The 20,300-nt window shown below is 38.1% G+C and overlaps 1 protein-coding gene across 1 annotated transcript; it reads right to left on the reverse strand.

The window, feature by feature from the left end:
• Positions 1–258: 258 nt before the first annotated feature.
• Positions 259–17,186, reverse strand: LOC306882312 (A-type potassium channel modulatory protein KCNIP2-like). The gene is made up of 8 exons (XM_079436851.1): positions 17,021–17,186; positions 14,851–14,975; positions 14,560–14,629; positions 12,812–12,882; positions 12,442–12,549; positions 12,242–12,346; positions 6,369–6,431; positions 259–2,016 (listed from the first exon to the last, which is right to left on the reverse strand). The coding sequence occupies exons 1-8, from the start codon at positions 17,163–17,165 to the stop codon at positions 1,969–1,971; spliced, it is 735 nt and encodes a 244-aa protein (XP_079292977.1). The 5' UTR covers positions 17,166–17,186; the 3' UTR covers positions 259–1,968.
• Between the last annotated feature and the right edge of the window lie 3,114 nt (positions 17,187–20,300).

A 20,300-nucleotide genomic window follows, 5' to 3' on the forward strand; every position in this document is an offset into this window, starting at 1 on the left:
AGTTACAAAGTGATGTTAAGCCTGAATATGTAAATACATGTTCAACAATAAACAGTAAAAATAAAACACACTGTCACTGTTGTAGAAACATGTCCCATCTTACTCTCAGTGCAGTGTTAAAAATGAAGAATGTAAACAATGAAAACTGGCCATATTCAGAGAGTTTGCTGAGAAAGACAAGAGATACCACAATGGCCAGAGAAATGAGAAAATATACAAACTATATGAGCAAGTGATGAAAATGGTGTAGAAACTTTTGACTTTTCTCCATTATCACAAAATATTTATTGCACAAAGGAAGTATAAATGTATTTACACAGAGACTACAATCATGGTGAAACGGTGTATGATTTTTGACTACTCGCACCTCATGTTTGTGGCTGAATGCAAATGATCATAATCGATGGACAAATATACCCGTGAAAAAAACATCAGCAATCCGGCGCCGAGAAAAGAAAAAGAGAAAAAAAAAAAAATGAAAACGAAGCCTGTGCTTCACTTTCAGGTACATTCATAATCCTGTGAAACTTTTTTGGCTGTTGGCGTTAATAACGCGTTTTAATGTCGGTAATAATTTCACCATCACCAACGTATTTAATAATCTCTCAGAGTTTCCATGTTCCCTTACGAAAATTAGCCATAACACGAATAAAACCAAAAATCATGGTTATTGTAGCCATGATAACCGCAAATTAACCATGGTTTTGTTACTTCAAATAATAATTTACAAAGAAGTATTTAGATAATATTTTTTTGTGGTTATAAAAACAGACCTAACAGCCTTTAAAATGACTTAAAAGGCATTATATAAAACCAATGAGGCAATAATGATTGGTTAATGAATAATTATATGGTTTCATTGAATAACACTGTTAAAATACATAATGTAATACAAACTAAACAATTTATGTACATTATATGTTATTACAAACACCTGCAAAGGGAGCCAAAGTAATTGCTGCTGTTACACTTACAGGACGATCAAATCCTTGTTTAATAGGCTATTGACCAAACATTTAATTCAAATATCCACTTAATCTTTCATTTGCTATGGATGACACAGCCGCTATAATTTATTCAACAAAAAAATATGTGGACATCACAACCCATCACAACAAAAATTAGCCATGGTTTTATCATAGTAAAACTGCTTAGTTTTCTTTTGTGTGATTTCTGAATTCTCGAGACCATAAAATCAATCAGACAACTGCATTAATAAAATCACAGCCATAGGTAACTGTCTAGAGCTACAATTATAATTTGTAAATAATACAATTTAATTACAATTTATTTATTTACTTTTAAATTTTATTAAAGTTCTATTTTGAGCCCTATAGTAGGCGGCTTTTTTTTTACTTCCATAATATTTGAGGGAGGGAGCGCAACAATACAATCCTGCTTAGTCCACCCATTTGGCCAGCAGCGGCCCTGGGTACATGTTTATTTCCAGCTCAACAAAATCTTTTCATCTGCTCTGTTCTAATGACAGCTGATTTAAAACACGCATTTCCTCCCTTTTTCAAATTGAAACATACCTTTTGTAACATAAAATTAACCCTCACATTCCTGCTGTAGTGCACTTATCATTAAGTAAAAGAACAAGAGATCAAATCAGAGTTAACACAAAAAAAGTTAATAATTAAAACTAAAAACAATAAACAGTATGGTTAAAAATTAAACATACTTTTTTGCATACTGATGTTTCCAGAAAGAGCTAAAAAGTAGTGCTGTCAAACAATTAATTGTGATTAATCACATTCAAAATAAAAGTTTTTGTGTACATAATATATGTGTGAGTACTGTGTATATTTATTATGTATATATTAAAAAAAAAGAAGCAAACTCCACATAAATATTATAAAAATGCATACTATATAAGTACAGTGTGAACACAGTAAGATTCTTGATGGAGAAAGTTCTTGATGGAGAGAGAAGAATGCGCTGAAATCCACAGCTGGGCAGAAACTCCTAAAAGACACTGTCAAACAGCCGCATTGACCGCATGATATTTGCATCCTCAGATAAACAGAAAAGAAAGACAAGTAAATGGCAAGAGTCACATTTTCCTGCAGGATATTCCAGAAAGCAACTTTAGCAACTAAATATTTAGTAAGTGAAGTAACTATAACGTTTAGTAAGTTATCCCAGAGAAAGCCATTAACTTCAACTTTCAGTCCTCAAAACTGGGGGAACTTTAATAGCAACTTACTCCATGAACCTGTGGTTCAGAGTTAGTTTACTTCAGTTTAATGTCTCTCAGCTTCACATGTGTTCTTTTCTGATGAGGCTCCAGTGTGCATGGCAGCACAGACTACACGCCATTTTATAATTATATAGCATTACTACAGCACAGTTTATTTTACCCTACAAATCTTAAACCCAACATTTTGCATCCAAGGGGATGTTTTCTGCAAACAATTAATTTTAAAAATGCAATTATAATGCATGTGGTGCATATGCTTGTCACAATATACAGTTACACCAGGGGCCGGATTCAAAGAAGAATCTGAAGATAAATTTCACGAACTTCATAATAATGTTCTTCAGTGAAATTCTTGAAAAATTCTTAACAAGTTCTCAAATATGTTCCTGTCACGGTTGCTACTGTATGGAGTCGAGGAACACAGAGACGAAGGAGAGTCATGAAGAACAGTCTTTAATAAATCCAAAACAAGGGGTAACAGAGTGCGGCAGGAACAAATACATACTGTAACACAAGCATTGACGACACCGGACAAAGGAATCAAGGAACAAACAACACTTCAACACTGAACTAAACGAGGGTAATTAACGGGACACACTTGAACCAAATAACTAATCAAACGAGACGGAAACTAGGTCACGGAGCACATGGGGAGGGAAAACACACCAAAACAAGTCCATAAGCGTAACTTATCGTCCCCCTCCCGGAAGGTGCATCCTCGCGCCGTAGAAACAACAGAGAGAGGGACGGGTGGGACTTTGGGAGGAGGCTCGGGAGGAGGACTGACACCTGGGAGGGGGCTGACAGACAGAGTCCAGGGTGGTGATGAAGGAGGGAGGAGACAGGAGGGACTTGGAGCAGGTGGAGCTAGGTGGGACCCAAGCCACAGCCATAAAGGCGACCCACGGTGGAGCCCATGGAGCTAGAATCCATGGTGGAGCCGCTGGGTCGACAGGCTGAGGCAGAGTCTGGGACTCAGAAGCTGGAGGCGGAGGCAAGGGATTCTCCGGTCACGCCGACGATGGAGACTGGCAGACCCGAGGTGCTCGCACCATACAGATGGTGGGCTGAGGGTGAGCAGCGGTGGAGGAGGCAGGAGCAGGAGGGTGGGTGGTCATTTTTGAGTCTCCGGGCTCAATCCAGAGCAAAAGCCCACCCTAGGCCGAACTTGGGAACGGAAGCTCTCTCTGGGCCAGACTCAGGAACAGGAGACCTCTCTAGACTAAACTCAGGAACAGAAGACCTCTCTGGGCCGATCTTGGGAACGGAAACCCTCTCTGGGCCGAACTTGGGAACGGAAGATCCCTCTGGGCTAGACTCAGGGACAAAAGCCCTCTCTGGGCTGAGCTCAGGAATAGAGTCTCTTTCTGGGCTGGACAGGGAAACTTGGGAACGGAAGCCCTCACTGGGTCAAACTCAGGAACAGGAGCCCTCCATGGGCCTAATTCAGGAACAGGAGCCCTCTTTGGGCCGATCTTGGGAATGGGAGCCCTCTCTGGGCCATATTCAGGAACAGAAGCACTCTCTGGGGCAAACTCAGGAACAGGAGCCCTCTCTGGGCCTAAGTCAGAAACAGGAGCCCTCTCTGGACTAAGCTCGGGAATAGAAGACCTCTCTGGGCCGATCTTGGTAACAGAAGCTCTCTCTGGGCCGAAATTGGGAACGGAAGCCCTCTCCGGGCTGGACTCAGGGACAAAAGCCCTCTCTAGGCTGAGCTCGGGAACAGAGTCTCTTCCTGGGCTGGACAGGGAAACAGGAGTGACAGAGGGCTCCGATGAAGGAGGGAGGAGAGGGGGCAGGTCAGCATATACATCCAAAACATCTCCTTCTAAGTCCAGCAGTCCCAGATCTACATTGGGCTCACCCTCAGCCATGGTGCAGGCGCTCTCAATGTCCATTCTCCATCGTGGCAGGCCTTGTAGCCAGGTCTCGCACCTGGTCTGACATTACTTGCAGCTCCGGCTCCGCTGCGATCCTCAGCATTGTCGCTCCGTTCGGCAATGGCTCATTGGTCGCAGCGGACTCGGGCTCTCCGTCATCGGTGGGCTCAGGCTTGGGCTCCGAACAGCAGGGAAATGGTGGGCTGTGCTCTGGATCGGGGATAGATGCTCTCCAGACACCGGATGATAGCCTCCCTCCAGCTCAGTCCAGTGGTGTCTGGGAGGTCGATGGGGCGGTGGTAATTTGCCCTGATCCAGAACAGTGAGCTCAGCGCAGCGTCATCGAACGCTGTTAAAACGGCGAGCTGGCTGAACTCAACTGCATACTCCCAAGAGGGGCAGGTCCTTTCGGGCTAGGGAGGTGAACATCAAGGCGAAGGGATCCATAGGGAAAACAGAAACAAAAACACGAGAAAGAAAACGGGGGAAAAAGGCAACGCTCACTTAGATATTTCTTTGTTCAGTCGGGTGTTCTGTCACGGTTGCTACTGTGTAGAGCCGAGGAACGCGGAGATGAAGGAGAGTCACGAAGAACAGTCTTTAATAAATCCAAAACAAGGGGTAACACAGGGCTGGTAGGAACACACACATAGCACATAGCATTGATGACTAGGGCTGGGTATCGAGTTCGATACTTTTTAGGCACAGACCGAATTGCCTCGATACCACCGAGTATCGAAAAACGCTTGATTCGAGTAAAACTAGCGTCATATCATATAACTACACACAGAACTGTAAAGGTATTCCCGGAAACCCATCAAAATAAAAGTTCGGTTTCACTTGGAAGACACTGCGGCAGAAATAAATTAATATTGTTCAGCGGACAGTACATACTGCTACTACTAGGCTACTATTAAAATTATTAAAACTTTATTATAATTTTTTTAGTAATGATCACACAACAGTTATTCCATTTTTTTATTTTAATAGTAAACCCCCTTTGTTTGCCAAAATAAATAAACTTTGATTTTCAATAATTTAAAGAAATTAAATTAATGTTTTATGTCTTAATTTGAAAAGCAGATAGAGAACACAGAATTTCTGAGGAAAAATAAAACCTTTCATTAGGCTATTTTAAGAATAAATACTAAGTAGTTTTTTTGCATTCAAATAATTAGACATACTACACCAGAATTTAATAACAATAAAACATATGGTGAAAGAAAATAAAACACCCACTTATGAAAGTGGATGAAGATTTTAAATTTCTTGACGTCTTTAACAACCTAGAAATGATGATGTGTTTTAAAATGAACACGCACTAATGTAAACGTAGCCTAACAGATGTGTAAACTGAAAACAATTTGAACTTTATTAAAATTATTTATTTATTGTGTTGGATATATTTTGTTCCTTTGTGCTGTGGCTCAGGAGATGAGGCTTTGAGTCTGTATAAATATAAACATTAAAAAATAGTTTTTTGAGATAATGTAATCTTATTAAAACTGATTTCATAAAACTGGTATAGAAAAAAGTATCGTTCAGGAACCGGTATCGAACTCAAGGTATCGGTATCGAACATTTTTGAATGATACCCAGCCCTATTGATGACACCGGACAAAACAATCAAGGAACAGACAACACTTTAAATACCGAGGGAAATAAACGAGGGTAATTAATGGGACACACCTGAACCAAATGACTAATCAAACGAGAGCGAAACTAGGTCATGGAGCAGATGGAGGGAAAACACACCAAAACAAGTCCATAAGCGGGACAGTTCTACACTATTTTCATCACAACCGGCTTGACTGGCACTAGGTTTCATGTTTTTAATGTGCAGTGTTTTTGAACGGTTACTTTTAAAGAGCCTTGTAGTAATGGGACACTATTGATAAAATGCATAAAATTAACTTGTCTCAAGTTGCAGTGAACTGTTTCATTCATTTTTGTGCTGTGTTTTTGCGTTCTCTTCTGAGTTAATTTTTGGGAATACAACATTTCATTAACTTCTTTCCTAAGTTAAAATATAAGAACAAATGGTAGTTAAGAAGACTTTTTTTCTTAAGAATGTTTTGTGAATCCAGCCTTATTTACACAAGGGTTGATACTGGGGCTGTGAACAAGCAATGCATACTGTTTAATCAACTTTGGGTTATGTTATGATAATCACAATGTCATGACTTCAAGTTAAACCTGGTGTCTGGAATACTCCCTGGAGATATTTAATCTTTGATTATGATGTTTTGCATTTTGATAAAAAATAATAAGTTGTAGAGATCAACCTTTTGACATGACTCCATGAACTCCTCAATGGTAATCACTCCATCATGGTTTCTGTCCATTTTCTGGAAAAAGTTAATAAAGTTCAAGATGCATTATTGAATCCTTGAAAAGAGGTGAAAATCCTTGAGTTCAAGCAATATACAGTGTTGTGAAAATTTATTTGCCCCCATCCTGATTTTTTTAAATTTTTTATATTTCATACAAAATGGTTTTAGATCACATGAAATGCAACATAAAACAGGCAACCTGAATAAACACATAATACAGTTTTTATTTATAATTTATTTATTTGGTCATTTATTATAAAACAAAACGTTATTACACAGCTGTCACCCATGTGAAAAAACTATTTGCCCTATTAAATTTAAAACACCAGTTCTGCCACCTTTAGCAGCAATAACTGCAACCAAACGCTTCCAATAACTGGAGATCAGTCTTTAGCAGTGCTGTGGTGGTATTTTACCTCACTCTTCTTTGCTTTAGTTCTGCCACATTAGAGAGTATTCGAGTGTGAACTACCCATTTAAGGTCCTGCTACAGCATATCAATTAGGTTCAAATCAGGACTTTGACTAGACCACTCCAAAACAGCCATTCCATGGTGGACTTACTCCTATGCTTTGGATCATTGTCTAGCTGTATAATACAGTTGCACATACAGACTGAAGACCAGACATTCTCCATTTTGGGATAATTTTTTGTAGACTGATAAGTCGAAAAGGGAACAGTTTAGACGAGAGCGGTCCTGTTACATCTAGTATAAACTAAACACTAAATTCCACTAAAAGAAAATCATATGTACAGATTTTCTGGTAGAGAGCTGAATTTATGTTTCCCTCAACTGCTGTTGTGAAGGTTCTCTTGTCACAGAAGGATAAAGATGACAGAGATTGTTGCAGTGAGTTGCATTTGTTAGACTTTAAATGGAGGTAATGAACAATGAAACATGACGAGGGAGGTGCGTAGAACACTATCACATCAATGGTAAAGAAGCACAAACAATAACATTCCTTTCTTGGAGATGTCCAACGAAGAAGACGAATAGGACACATAATGCTTGATGGTCATACTCAGAAGGTGAATTGAGGGTGAATATATGTATATATATATACAGTCCATGATCGGGTTTGTGATGAGGATTAGGTGATGACGATCAGTATTCTCGTGACAGGCACAGGGGATGTAGAATCAGGCGGACGCATGACAGTACCTACCCCCCCTCCACAGGCCACTCTTGAGGTCCAAGACCTCAAACACTTGCCCGGCCTCTTCCATGCAGTACAAGACAGTTAGGATTGGCTGCGTGGAAGGCTGTAAGCAAGGCCAGATCCAGGATGTTGTCTCAATCCTCAAACCTTCTTTCCTCTGATCCAAATCCCTCCCAGTCCACCAGATACTCAAGAAAACCTCCACGGCACCAGAAATCCAGGATGAAGAAAGCAGTTTCATTGCCTGGCTCTATGGAGGAAGAAGAGGGGTGAAAAGGCTCTAGAAGTAAAACATAAAACATGAAGTAAATTTTATAATGATTTTGAAGTTAGTCTGTAAGTAGCAGGATTGATTTGGTAAGTAATGAGGAATGGGTCGAGGAAATGAGGACTTAACTTCTTTGAAGGGAGCCATAGCCGGATATCTCAGGTTGAGAGTCAGACCTTCTGTTTGGGTTGGTAGCTGGGAGGTGTGGCTCTCCGGGGATGAGCCTGCCTCTGATGTTGCCATAATGCTCAATGAATATGAACGTGCAGAATCCCTAACCTTCTTGGTCTGATGACACCAGTGGTCCATGGCTAGTACCTCTGATGGCTTGCCAGTCCAGGGCAAGAGTGGAGGTTGGAAGCCAAGTATGCATGGGAAGGGTGTCATCCCTGTGGTGGACTGTTTGAGGGAGTTTGTGCCTACACAGCCCAGGCAAGAATACAACTTTATTGGTCCTGCTGGTCATGGCAATATGTGTCCAAGTAACATCTCACCTATTCTATCTTGTGCTCTGTTTGGCTGTTTGTCTCTGGATGGTAACCAGATGGCAGATTGACCTAGGAGTCAGAGGAAGACTTCTCTACTGAAAAATGGATTCCAAGCTGGTCCATGCTGGTTAGTGCTGGTATAGTGCTGGTCCAGGCTGGTTTATACTGGTATAGTACTGGTCTAGCTGGTGGAAAAGCATATACAAACATGCTGTTCTCAAGGAAAATGGAGCTGGTGATGCTGGTTCATGGGCTTTGTAGGGTTGAGTGTCAGTAGGCCAGCTGTCAGTTAAAATCAGTTAAAAAGAGCTTGTGTGCACTGGATAACAGGGGTTGTGAGATGAGCTCTTTCAATGGGACAGTTAATAACAACCTCATAATGAAAGTTAAAAACTGAAAGTTATTGTTTTTAAAGACTTTCATACTTATCTGGGAAGTCACATATGTCCAAATCCAGCTGACAGTTACTGATTTCAAAAAGTGCACATAGTAAAAGGTATGTCAATGCAGTCAGGACCATGAAATATTATCAAAAATAATGATAGCTTGCACTTTTAACAATTGCTGAAACAGAGTTTATTCAACCAAAGTCAATGGCCAACTAAAGGGAACACTAATTGATGTAATGGTAACAACCTTTAGCAATCTTTGTGCATGCACCATATGAAAGAAATAAAGCCAAACTGTTTTGCAATAAGTAAATATGGTAATTCCTTTTTTGCAGTTGTCTAATTATCCTCTGGTGCAATATTGATTTCATCTAAGGCTTTGTGGCTGTAAGTAGTTGTTGTGTTTCTGCTCACCGCTTCACTTTTTTCTGTTCCTGCTGTTCCTCTTATCTTAAGTGATTCTGCTTGTTAACTGCAGGTGTCATCACTAATGCTCAGTCATCACTTGTAGAGTAAATCTACTTTATTTCACTAACTACAACACTGCTTCAGTGTTACTTTTATTCTCTAAAGATCAGGATCTTATGAAAACTGAGCAGTGTTTGTTTAAGGCAACAAATGCTGGTCCACCAACATTCCAGGCTGGTCCCAGCATGCAAAACATACCTTATGCTGGTGACCAGCAATGCTGGATTTTTCAGCAGGGTTTCCATATATTTGAGATGAGCTACGGTACCCTGTCAGATACAATCTCCTCAGCAACACTGAAGTTCTGGAAAATGTATTGAAACAATAGTTTCTGGAATGTACTGGGTAGCCCCACCAGAGAGAGAGCAGTTTACAGGCCTTTGAGAATACATCTACTAGGACTATCATACATCTTTATGCTGATGGCAATTCTGTGGCAAAGTCCACTCATAAGTGTCCTAGAAAACCAATTTCCCAGAAAACAAAAATGCATGGATGGCTGTAAGAGACTTAAGTGGCCTCCTCTGTTCAATTCACTGTATTGGGTTTTCCCTTAAGAAGGATGGTAAAGAGGTTAACAATGGAAATGAAATTCTTACATAATCTATGGTCTTCTGCTCTGGCTGGGAAAGGGTGTAAACACCCATGTGGAAGTTTGATGTCTGGCAAGAAGTCAATAGTACAGTCCTATGGTCAATGAGGTGGAAGTGCAGCCAATCCAGTCAATTTGGTCAGTCAAACTTTTAAATATATTTTCGCATTTCTGTAGTAAACATACAAATTCACACTCCATGTACCGCTTAAAGAGTTAGTTTACTCAAAAATGAACATTAGCCTGTGTTTTACTCACCCTCGAGGCATCCTAGATGTATATGACATTCTTCTTTCAGACGAATCCAATCGGAGTTATATTAAAAATTGTTCTGTCTATATTTGGGTGAACTAACCCTTTAAGCAGTTTTACTATGATTACATCGAGCAGCACTGCAGCGTCAAGCCATGGCAATCAGATACACTGCACGCTAATTATTTGTAAAGGCTGCTCTGTCTATTTTTGCTGCGCTAGCAATAAACACATTGAATAGAATGGGCTATAAACATGTTTGTCAACAGAACTGAAAAGCAGAATTTAAGCAAATCAACGAGTGAATTACACTGCTTTTAAACAGATATCTGTTGAACATGATTCAGTTAAACGCACAAAAGCAGGCACACAAACACATTTAGTAATGTTAAATCTTACTGAAAATTGCAGATTAAGCAGTTTATATACTGTAATTTATATTCTGTATTCTGAAAAGCGCAATATAAATAAAATGGATCATCATCATAATCATCAACAGTCACTGGCATATGAAATGGAGAACTCAGAGGAGATGCTGGGTGGATGGAACGCACCATGATTAGAGGAGGCCAAACAAGACACTTTGCGAGAAGATGCTGGAAGTATGGCAGAGTTGGGATTGAAGACAGTGCTGATGTTCCGAGGTAGTAAAATGTGATTAGTATACTTGAATAGGTTCCTCTGTAACAGAAGGAGGACGATCTTGTGAGAACACTGCCTAGACTGGTGGTGTTTCCCAGCTGCAACTTACCAAATGGTCACAGATGGAGTGCCGAACCCCATGGAATCATCACATCTCACTGGCTGCACCCATAAGTGAGTGTAACGTCCACAGCGATGAGCAGAAAGTAGTGTTGCCTCGTTCCATTCACTCACAGCTGCCAGGGTACAGAAGATAATTGAGTAATCAACAAAACTCATTTATTTCCTGCCGAAGACAGAGTAGTTGCTCCCTTTTCAACAAGTTTCCCACACTCCTCGAAAACACTTCCTTTAAATGGGAAAGGAATGGTAAGAGAGAATTTATGATTGCTCCATCTTGGTGCCATAAAGGTTGAAACCACTGCAGCATATGGCCGGAGAGAGATGAGAGATAATGAATCCTACTTTGGCTCTCTCAGTGGGAAATAAGTAAGGATTCAATTCAAGCCTGATGGAACACCCTTGCATCCCTCGTTGTTCCCTGAGTATGGCACTGACAGTGACACGAATCCCACATTCAGCACTGATGGTAGCAATGAAAAAGAGCTGGGTGAAGAAGTGTATGGGGAGTGTTGATGCACTGGTTTTATAGAGGTTGGACGAGGTCGCACAAAAAAACAGTTAGGATTGGCCAACAAAAATGCAATTCCTGCTTCAGTTTTTTGATGGTTGCAGTGAACGTGTCTAGGCCCAATCTCATTGGATCCATGCTGTTACGGTCTTGTCTTCTGATACAGAAGGTGACGAAGGTTGTTACAGTGGTATTTATTAGGCAATCAGTGGTGGTAATAAACAATTAAACCAATGACAAGACAATGAAGGTGTTTTTTTTTTTTTGAGGTCGAGTATATATATATATATATATATATGTATATACAATCCGCAATTGGGGTTGTGATGAGGATCAGGTGATGATGATCAGTATTCTGGTGAATGAGATGGGGGTGCAGAACCAGGTGGAGGTAACTCTTTCTAGACTGGTATTTCAATCACCTTCTTCATTATAATTTCTGTAATTTCTTTCACCTTTGGCCTCGTGTTATTGCTTAACAAATTTTAACCAAGTTGCTCTTGAAAAAGTTGCATGTGATGATTTAATTGAACTGGGCTGGGTGTTATTAGGCCTGGCCGTATCTAGTTCAGCTGAACCCCATTATGAATGCAGTTTCATAGATTTGGGAATTTTTCCAAATTTTCACATGGACCCAGTTGGTGTTAGATAACTTCAATATATAACATTATTAAAGCTATATTATTACTTGAGTTACATTTATTTTGTGTTAGATTTTGTTTTCATTTTTGAAACAATTAAGTATGGAAGGAATCAGGATGGAGGCAAACACATTTTCACAGCACTGAATTATTACTTTCCATTAATTGTAGCTGATGCGGAGAGAGAACATGGAGTGCCATTTGTAATAGTGTTCCATACTTTTTTTTAGCAAACAAAAATGTTTGGGTGTAAGAAATGTAGAGACACAACATGACATTAATGTTTGCGTTCACCTGAAAGAAGTTTTCCACATGTTCTCTGGGAGTATCGTTATGTATGCAGGGATACACATACTTCCCCATCAAATTATAAATCGACTTCATGATCTTCATCATCTCCTAGGAGACCGAAACCACACACACACACACACACACACATACTTTTACATTAGTCTTTCTAGACACTAAACTGATCAAAGCTTAATTTCAAGTACCTCTCTTGTGATGAATCCATCTTTATCAAGATCATAGAAATTAAATGCCCAATTTAGCCGGTCATATATTGAGCCTCTAAGGATGAGTGACAGACCAGCAACAAACTCCTGTAAAATGACAATAATAAGAATTATAAATCTGTCAGGAAGCAAACAAATACAATCTAGAAGACAGCTTACAAGCTTCGTTGTAGACCCAGCGCTCTGCACATTTCTGTCTCTCTTATCTGACACACTTACTTCAGCTCATAGATCTTCTCCTAACCAGTTGGTGATATGAATCAAGTGTGTTAGATAAGATAGACAGAAAATGCAGAGTGGTCCATCCTCACGACCAGAATTAAAAAATAAACTCTGGTCTGTTACTTACCTTAAAACTCAAACAGCCATTCCTGTTAGTGTCAAATGCCTCAAAGAGATAATGTGCATAAACGCATGAATCTGACGGAGAGAAAGAAAAAGGAATTTGACAATGCTTTATGCAGATACAGGTGCATCTCAATAAATTAGAATATCGTGGAGAAGTTCATTTATTTCAGTAATTCAACTCAAATTGTGAAACTTGTGTAATAAATAAATTAAATGCACACAGACTGAAGTAGTTCAGTCTTTGGTTCTTTTAATTTTGATGATTTAGGCTCACATTTAACAAAAACCCACCAATGCATTATAAAAACTATAAAAACTATAATTGTTGATATCTGTAATTGTATTTTCACTAGTTAAATTTCACCATAGGCTGCCAAACAAAATCAATTGTTGATATCAAGAATTAAATTGTTGATATCAGAAATACATTTTCAGATATCAGAAATGAACATTGTCAATAATGACAATTAAATTATTGATATAAAGAATTAAATTATTGATATAAAGAATTCAATTATTGATATAAAGAATTAAATTATTGATATAAAGAATTAAATTATTGATATAAAGAATTTAGTTCTTGATATCAAGAATAGACATTTTTACTAGTAAGAATTGTATTTCTGATGTGAAATTGGATTTGAACTAGTAAGAAATTAATTCTTGATATCAACAATTGATTTTGTTTGGCAGCCTATGGTGACATTTAACTAGTGAAAATACAATTACAGATATCAACAATTATAGTTTTTATAGGTTGAAGTTTCATTTGTGATATCAAGAATTAGTATTTTAACTAGTGGAAATGTAATTGCTGATATCAAAAATAGCTATTGTTACTAGTAGAAATCTAATTCCTTTCAAGTATTCATATCCCGAGAATGAATAAAAGTCAAAACGGCTTGCCATACAGCGGCCAGGAATCTGCGTTTTTGAACAAATCTAGTGAGTCAATGATTCAATGACCCATTCATAAAGAAAGTCACTTGCTTCGTTCCTAAATGAATCAGCCGTTTGAACGAATCGATTGATTGAAGGATTCAGTGACAAAGACAGTGGCTTGCTGCCACCTACTGGCGGCTTCAGTTTCATTTTTAAAGTAGCCTATAAATTAAGTCATTTAAATAGTTGAATATTTCTATATTCAAAAGTTTATATTTAAAACTAATATTGTTATTATGAGATAGCACCTCTGAGTCTTGTCAGAAAGTCTGTAAATATGCCTTGATGCCACATTTGTGCTCTTCTGTGCCGTGCAGAGATGAATTGTTGATGCTGATTTCATTTGACCAGTAACTTATTCTTCCTGATTGTATCTTATTATTTTAATCAAATTTATTGTTTAATTAAAATTTTCGATAAAAGTTTATAAATCTACATTTTTTGGTACGAAAGATTACATACATTTAATAAAGTTAGAGGCATTACAAAGGTGAAAAAAACAACCTTTAAGGAGTCAAATATTGCCTTTGGAAAGGTTCAGTTCTGTCAATGATCAGAAGCTGTTCCTAATCACAAGTGCTCCTGAAAAGAAACGCAAGCGGCGTAGAGTCCATAAGAATGTAAAGTTACCTAATAAAAACTAATTACCTAATAAAAACTATATCTTTAATTTGGCCAGAATTGTATTAATATCCAAGACGGTTTAGAGAAAACATGAAATAAGCTTAATGTTATTGTAGATTCTAAAGGGTTTTATAATGAAATACTTGGAAAGGTCATCTAAATGAGCATTATATCCTGTCTCACCTCCCTGTGGGAAGAACTGAGAGTAAATGAGTTTAAACACGTCCTCAGTCACCACTCCACTGGGACATTCCTGAAACACACAACACATCTTAAAACACCACTGGGACCAAAACACATCCACATAATACAATAAGTCTTTCAGAAAAAGATCAGAACAAGATTGAAATGTAAATTCTAATTCTGAATTAGTGAAATAAAGAAACAATTATGTGTGCCACACAAAGGGTGATATTCCCAGCTAATGTACTGACTTTCCTCCGTATTTAATTACGTAAGTAGAGCAACATTCACATTTTTGAAGGCCCTGTAGAGGAACTGCAGCTCTTTCTTGCTGAATTCAGTCTCTTCCTGTAGTATTTCCAGATCATCAGGCCGATGGCAAACGAAGGATATTTCAAACTCATCCTCAGTACTTTCTGTAAGAGAAATACATTAATAACTGAATGTCACATGTCTCATGTGTTTCAGAGAAAGTGTTATGAAGAAATTGATGACATCACACTAATAGTGAAATAACTGGTGAATGTTTTTAATGTGAGAGGACAGTAGAGAGATAACAGGAGTGGGATCAGGACCTCGAGGTGGGAATCGAACTCAGCGTGCTTGCACTAAACACAAGGCTATCAGCACAGGCATAAATGGCTCATTTTAAGGTGAAGTTTATTACAGTGTGGAGCGTAACACTTTAGTGGCAAATCAAACTCACTTTCAAAATATGCAATAAATAAATAAACAGAAAATATCTAATAAGTACAATAAAAAAGCTCAGAATCACACAACTCTGCTTCCTCTGATTAAACAGCAGCTGCAAGCAGCAGTGATGGGCCCAAGCACGACACCAGCACCCAGCGGCTTTATCAAAACAATGCATGGTGCGTATGTCACACTGCACATGGCTGCCGATCATGAGCCACAATAGCCACATCAATCAGCCCTTGTGAGAGAATATAAAGCACCAGTTCAATCAACACTGAATTAGACATTGCACTTAGAACATATGAGCCTCTTGCTTTTAAACCGTGACCATGGCAACACTGTGCAAGACATTCAACATCTTAACAGGCGTAGAAGCGCAGTTTAAACATATTTCATAAATGAATTGCATTCTGAAGCGAAGTATAAAAAACTTAAATGAGATATTTGAAAAAGAACTTAGAGAACACTTACAGATACCTCCATGATAATCTGGCAGCTGGAGCTAATTTCCTTTATTATATGAGAAACCTTATTTAACTGGCATAATTCATCCAGTTTTCACTGAGATTGCAAGATGGCAAGCCGCTCTAAGGTGACGGAAACCCTGCGACATGGCGGAGGGAATGCAAATGTTGATCAGAACCTCCTTCAGCAACATTCATCGCCCAATCAGCCTGCAATTTTCATGCAGGACAATGCCCCTGTCACACAGCAGATAAAGCAGTTCCTTGAAGTTATGGCTAAGAAAGCCACTGCAGTCACTGATGTGGAAGAGACTGGAAGAAGAGTGGAGTATATCAGAGAGACTAGTGATGTGCTGCGGCCGCAGATGCCATTCAGAGCAAGGGCCTCTACTCTTCATACTCATTTCTGACAGCTGTAACTCTACAAACGTTTAGTTGTAATCATCTTTCGGGCTACAGTTCTCTAATTCTTATTACTGTGTTTTCCACAAAAATGTGATCAAATTGCATTGAAATGCCTTGGATATTTTGTCAAACATGTTAGTAGAACAGTGCAATATCTACAGCTAATATTCCTTCAAATTTTGAGCGATAAAGATTAACAATTGTTTTATAGATTGTTCTCTAATTTTGATCTCCACTGTATGTGTTTGGTGACTAGCCAAAATATGGCGCATATATGGTGCATATTTCTTAACTTTTGCCAACGATTGACATCCAATAACTGACGTGCGTGCTGAATTTCATGAAATTATATTTGAAATGGTGTTGCCAGAGTAACAAATCAAACTGTACAACTATTTCTGTGCATTTGTATTTGTATTTGTTACTCTGGCAACACCATTTAAAATATCAAGCAATTTGCAATTTTACATCAGCTGAGTTTGTACAATTCTGACCAAGTCTGAAACGATTGAGGAAAGAGAAGAGATTTCAAAGTGTGTTCACTTTCTGTTTTCCCTTTTCTTTAACCATAAATGTATTTCCTTGCTGCGGTCAAGCTTTTAGCATGCGGGCTCTAATAGATCAACTTTGATCATTCATTTGACTTAATTGTTTTGTTATTATATCACATATCCTGTGCGTAATGCAGAATTTTACAGTGCAGAATAAACACTGGAATAATATTTCCCCAGTTTGCTTTGTAAACTTTTTCCTTCATTTCCTGATATATTGGCTGGTACCAGAGTCTGGGTGGAAACTCTCTCTCTCTCTCTGTCCTGTAAAGATGAAGATTAGCTCTGTCTCTCTACTCTTACCTGAGGAGAAGTGAAAATAAAGCTGCCTGAGCAAAGGCTCACCGTCTGTAAAGCACCAGTAGTACAGCGGGAAGAAGGACACCAGCAGCAAGACGTAGAGTCCACCTGAATCATCGCCAGGCATGAGCTGTTTGCAGCCTCTGTACTCCTGTGACTGTGACATGATGCTGTCTGTCTGTGTGTACATGTGTGTTCCCTTCCACCCACACGCTCTGACGTCTTTCCAGTACTCTTTCATGTCACTTCATGACGGTTTCCAGCCCAACAAAAGCCTGCATTAGTAATTCATCAGCTTGTTTTGGAAATGCTTGTTTTCACAGTCACAATGGGTGGCAAAGTACAATTTCCATGCTGGCGGTTGTATTATTGGCTCTTGTTTCCCTTCTGATCATATATAAACACTCCTAGTGTCACTGGGAAATCCTCAAAATCAGCATGCAACTGAATTACCTGTCCATCTGTTTTATTATGGCACCACATTTTTTTATTTTTAAGGGGACACGGGAAATACATGAAACAATAAAAAAAAAAGAAAAGTATCAAATAACATAAGAATAACATCAGATGGTGTAGCGGCGCCGGGAGATGATCGTCGGCGGAGGCCGGACACCTGGATGAGCCCGGGGACATATCCCCAGTGAAGACCTCCACTTAAATACAATACAACTAAAAATAAAACAAATAACTAAAAATATAATAAAATACCTAACTACATATTACTATTATTGTTAGAACCTGCAACAATATAAAATAGAAATATAATACATTTAAAATGTTAATGAAAACAATAAGTAAACACTAATATCCTGTCCAGAGGAGAACTGGCCCCGACTGAGTCTGGTTTCTCTCAAGGTTTTCTCCATTCTGTCTCAGAGGGAGTTCTGGATCCTTGCTGCTGTCGCCTCTGTCTTGCTCAGTTGGGGACACTTCATTTCTAGTGATTATCATCAATTTGATTTAGCAGATAGTATTTAACTAAACTAATCTAGACAATGACATCTGAATGACTCTGAACTCAATAATGAAATGCCTTTAACTGAAAATTGAGTGTTTAATCTTATTATTATATATTACTGACACTCTATCCTCTAATCTGATACTGTTAAGTGCTTTGACACAATCTGTATTGTTAAAAGTGCTATATAAATAAAGGTGACTAACCATTGAAACAATAATGTAAAGTCCGTGTTGATGCATCAATGATAAAGTTCAACACAAAATCCTTATACTGTGGTGTTATCGCTGTAGTTGAATAAATATAGCAAAGAATCAAATGTAATGTGTTTCAATGCCATGTAAGTCAGTGGTGTTCATATTAAATCAGTGTTGATCACGTTGATTAAGGTCCTCAGGATCTGTGGAGGCCTCCAGACAGGTGTGTTGGAGTCAGCAGGTGTTTAGTGGGTTGGTTAGTCGTCGGCTGTATTTGACAGAGATGCACACGGGTGAAGGGGGTGAAGGGGGCTGATCGGGGGCATGCTCCACACACAATTTATTCCAAAGAGATTTGCTTTAAATGCTCATTTCTAATTACTTTAAGGTTTATATATATATATATATATATATATATATATATATATATATATATATTTTTTTTTTTTTTTTTTTTTTATCTGTCCAAAACTAATTTTTCACAAAAAAATAAAATAAAATTGTTGCAACATTTTACAAAAATCAAGATTGAATGTATTTGGTCAATGTTCTAAAAGATAAAGTGCAATGCAGGCTATTAAAGACAGTATTGGCTGATTAGACGGCAATGATGACCTAAAATACTAAATGTTTGCCCTCTCTCTTCCCCGTTCACACATCTCAGACCTCAAATACATCAAACATTACCCTTTTTAGACATTTTTAGATGTTTCTGCAGTAAAGAGTAATGAAAATAGGCTACTATACAAAACTTATTGAAACAACCAGGGGCCAGCTGCATAAACGTGAGACTTGTTAACTGTGTCTTAAGAACTAGTTTGACCAACTAGCAGCTGCCAAGGGGAAATCAGTCTTACTTTTCCAATACAAATAAGACCAATCTACCTTTTCATAACCGAATAAAAAAATAAACAAATTTGGCCATGTTTCGCTTGCCTGGTTTGTGTTTGTTCTGATCACACTCACAGGCCTCATTTTGTGCAAAAGGACACAACTGTTCATCTAAAGATGGGTTAGGGTTAGGATAACAAAGTGACTGTCACTGCATTCAAAGCATAAATTTCATATGTTGTTGCTTTCCCGGGGAATCGAACCTTGGCTGAATTTCTTGCTCCACACTCTACTGTTTGAGCTACAGGACAGCAACCGCCTGAGACCCCCAAAAAAAGCTTTGTGAATTTAGTATTTTTCCATGTCATTACATTGTTTAGAGCATAAGAAAAAAATTAAAATGAAATTTTTTGAAAAATTATATTTGATTCTATATGCTCTGTAGAGGACACTAGGACTAAGTTTTTAAAAATAAAATGGCATGAATAGACATCAAAAAGGCAAAAACAATGGGATTTTTTTTTTAAATCACCAATACATTTTTAGGTTTCAGGATTTTTTTTATTCTAAACTTTGTTTGAGGATGATTCTCAACTATGTTATAAAATGTATAACAAAATGATTTGATATACCATTTTGTTTTATGCAATATGTCTGTACAAATTTCCATAAACTGGTTTTCCCATTAAACACAGTGCATCTATAAACTGTATCTAATTTGCATATTAATGTGTTGCTGTTGGGACAGAATGTTGAAAAAAGAATTGTCATAATGTGAGTAATAATTTGCCAGATTTTCATAATATCTAATATTTCATAACAAAATAGATATAATGTATTTTCCTATTCAATTGCTGTCTCCCAAAATTCATAATAAACATGCTTTTAGTCCTGGTGTCCTCTACAGTGGACATGTATGAAATGATGTCCTGTTTCTTAACAGGAAGTCATATTTGAATGTGAAAACCCATAACATTTTCCTGAGATGTTGCTTTATGACAAACAATTTAAAAATTATTCAGATTTAAATGACAATTACAAAATATAATCATATTTCCATAAGGATGTAACATTTTTCACTAAATTAAATTTAGCCATTTTTAAAGACCTAGGAGAGTGTGTGGTCCTGGTGAAACTTCCAATCATTTAGTATCTCTATAAAGCCCTGAATGTGCTCTGTACAGGACATCCAGACTTACAACTGTGACATGTGAGGTCTCAGAGAAATTCACTAAAATAGAATGTCCACTACAGAGGCAAAAGCTCCATAGCTGGGTCTCAGGAGGATATCAGTATGATTAGAATTGACTGAAATTCAAAATCAAATCAACTACAGGAA

The sequence above is a fragment of the Barbus barbus genome (assembly GCF_936440315.1).
Source record: "Barbus barbus genome assembly, chromosome: 16".
NCBI lineage: Eukaryota > Metazoa > Chordata > Actinopteri > Cypriniformes > Cyprinidae > Barbus > Barbus barbus.

Coding starts and splice junctions, on each gene's coding strand:
- LOC306882312 (XM_079436851.1), bottom strand. CDS start 17,165: ATGTACACACAGACAGACAGCATCATGTCACAGTCACAGGAGTACAGA. Junction 14,976..17,020: donor CTACTGGTGCTTTACAGACG/GTGAGCCTTTGC, acceptor TTTCTCTTACAG/AAAGTACTGAGGATGAGTTT. Junction 12,883..14,559: donor TCAGTTCTTCCCACAGGGAG/GTGAGACAGGAT, acceptor TCTCTCCGTCAG/ATTCATGCGTTTATGCACAT.